The 1,183-nt window shown below is 45.8% G+C and overlaps 2 protein-coding genes across 2 annotated transcripts in view; one reads left to right on the top strand and one right to left on the bottom strand.

The window, feature by feature from the left end:
* The first annotated feature begins 8 nt into the window (after window positions 1-8).
* Window positions 9-1,170, top strand: LOC112343297 (crossover junction endonuclease MUS81-like). The gene is made up of 4 exons (XM_024666492.1): window positions 9-73; window positions 124-358; window positions 413-499; window positions 549-1,170. Exons 2-4 carry the CDS (start codon window positions 275-277, stop codon window positions 663-665), a joined length of 288 nt encoding a protein of 95 aa, XP_024522260.1. The 5' UTR covers window positions 9-73; window positions 124-274; the 3' UTR covers window positions 666-1,170.
* The window catches only part of LOC9645793 (ABC transporter G family member 39), a 6,099-nt gene continuing 5,766 nt past the window's right edge, over window positions 851-1,183 (bottom strand). The window contains exon 21 of the mRNA XM_024666529.1: window positions 851-1,120. Within this exon, the coding sequence (XP_024522297.1) occupies window positions 851-1,120 (270 nt within the window). The remainder of the gene's footprint in view (window positions 1,121-1,183) is intronic.

Raw genomic sequence — 1,183 nt, forward strand, 5'->3', positions numbered from 1 at the left:
GGATAACCCGGTTAATTTATCTTATTGAGGGCGATCCAAATCTGATAGACGGCGCGGAAAGCATTAAAACTGCGTGAGTTTTTTGTTTCCTTTGAGGCTCACTCGTTTATCATCGATAACCAGAGCTCTGACAACCGAAATACTTGAAGGATTCGACGTCCAGAGGACACGAGACACTCACGACACAATAAGCAGATATGGAGAGCTTACGAATGCAATCAACAGGCGTTACAGCGGTGAGACAGGTGGCTTGTCTGGTGAAAGCAAGCGATGCATGAGCTACCAGGAGTTCCTGGAGCACTGCAGCGACGTCGAGAAGGAAAGAGTGAGAGATGTGTTCGGGGTGCAACTCATGCAAGTAAGTCGACCGTGTTCGGCGCTTTATCATCTATCTGTGTGTGGTTTGTTACAGATAAGGCATGTAACGGAGGACATAGCTCTTTCCATCCTGGACAGGTATCCAACTGTGTTGGCTCTGGCTCAAGCATACACTGCGCTGGTAAGGATTTGTTTATTTTCTTGGAGTTGGGCTTATATCTCGTTGACAGGAAGGAGATGTTTCCAAACAAAAGAATCTTTTGACAGGGCTTGGGATTCTAAACAAGAACAAATCCATTAGCAGTGTAGTGAGCAGAAACGTTTACAACTTTTTCTGGGCTCCATGACGATTTTTCTACTTGCAACCGTTGGCTAAAGGATAGTATACAGCTCTTTTGACTCCCTCAAATCACATTATAACCCAGGCTGTGATCTTGCGAGCTCACACCGAGGTCAGCAAACAAGATAACCTGTTTCCTCATTAATGAAGCTTGCATTTCGTGCAGGCATAGAAATCTAGTCTGGTATCTATTTAACGCCGCTGAAAGTTGAAGTGCTTGATGCAAAACGCGAAGACGAGGATAGAAAGGATGACAAATGCCACATGCACGCCGGCCATGAGGCCCAGAAAGTCGTAGCGAAAGTTGAACCGGTCCCTGATAAAATCCTCCACTCGGACTGGTGCTTGCTCTGGTATTTGCATGAAGGATTTCACGTCTCCGAGCTGGGAAGTTATCAAGCCGTATAGAGTCCATGCAACGGGAGAAATCCAGTAATACCACTGCCACCACACGGGGATTTGCTGTATCGGTACAAAGCAAAACATGTTAACGAAGTAAGTATTTTCCAGTCTTTCTCTTACCGA

This window comes from Selaginella moellendorffii, unplaced genomic scaffold, assembly GCF_000143415.4.
Source record: "Selaginella moellendorffii unplaced genomic scaffold, v1.0 SELMOscaffold_142, whole genome shotgun sequence".
Classification (NCBI taxonomy): domain Eukaryota; kingdom Viridiplantae; phylum Streptophyta; class Lycopodiopsida; order Selaginellales; family Selaginellaceae; genus Selaginella; species Selaginella moellendorffii.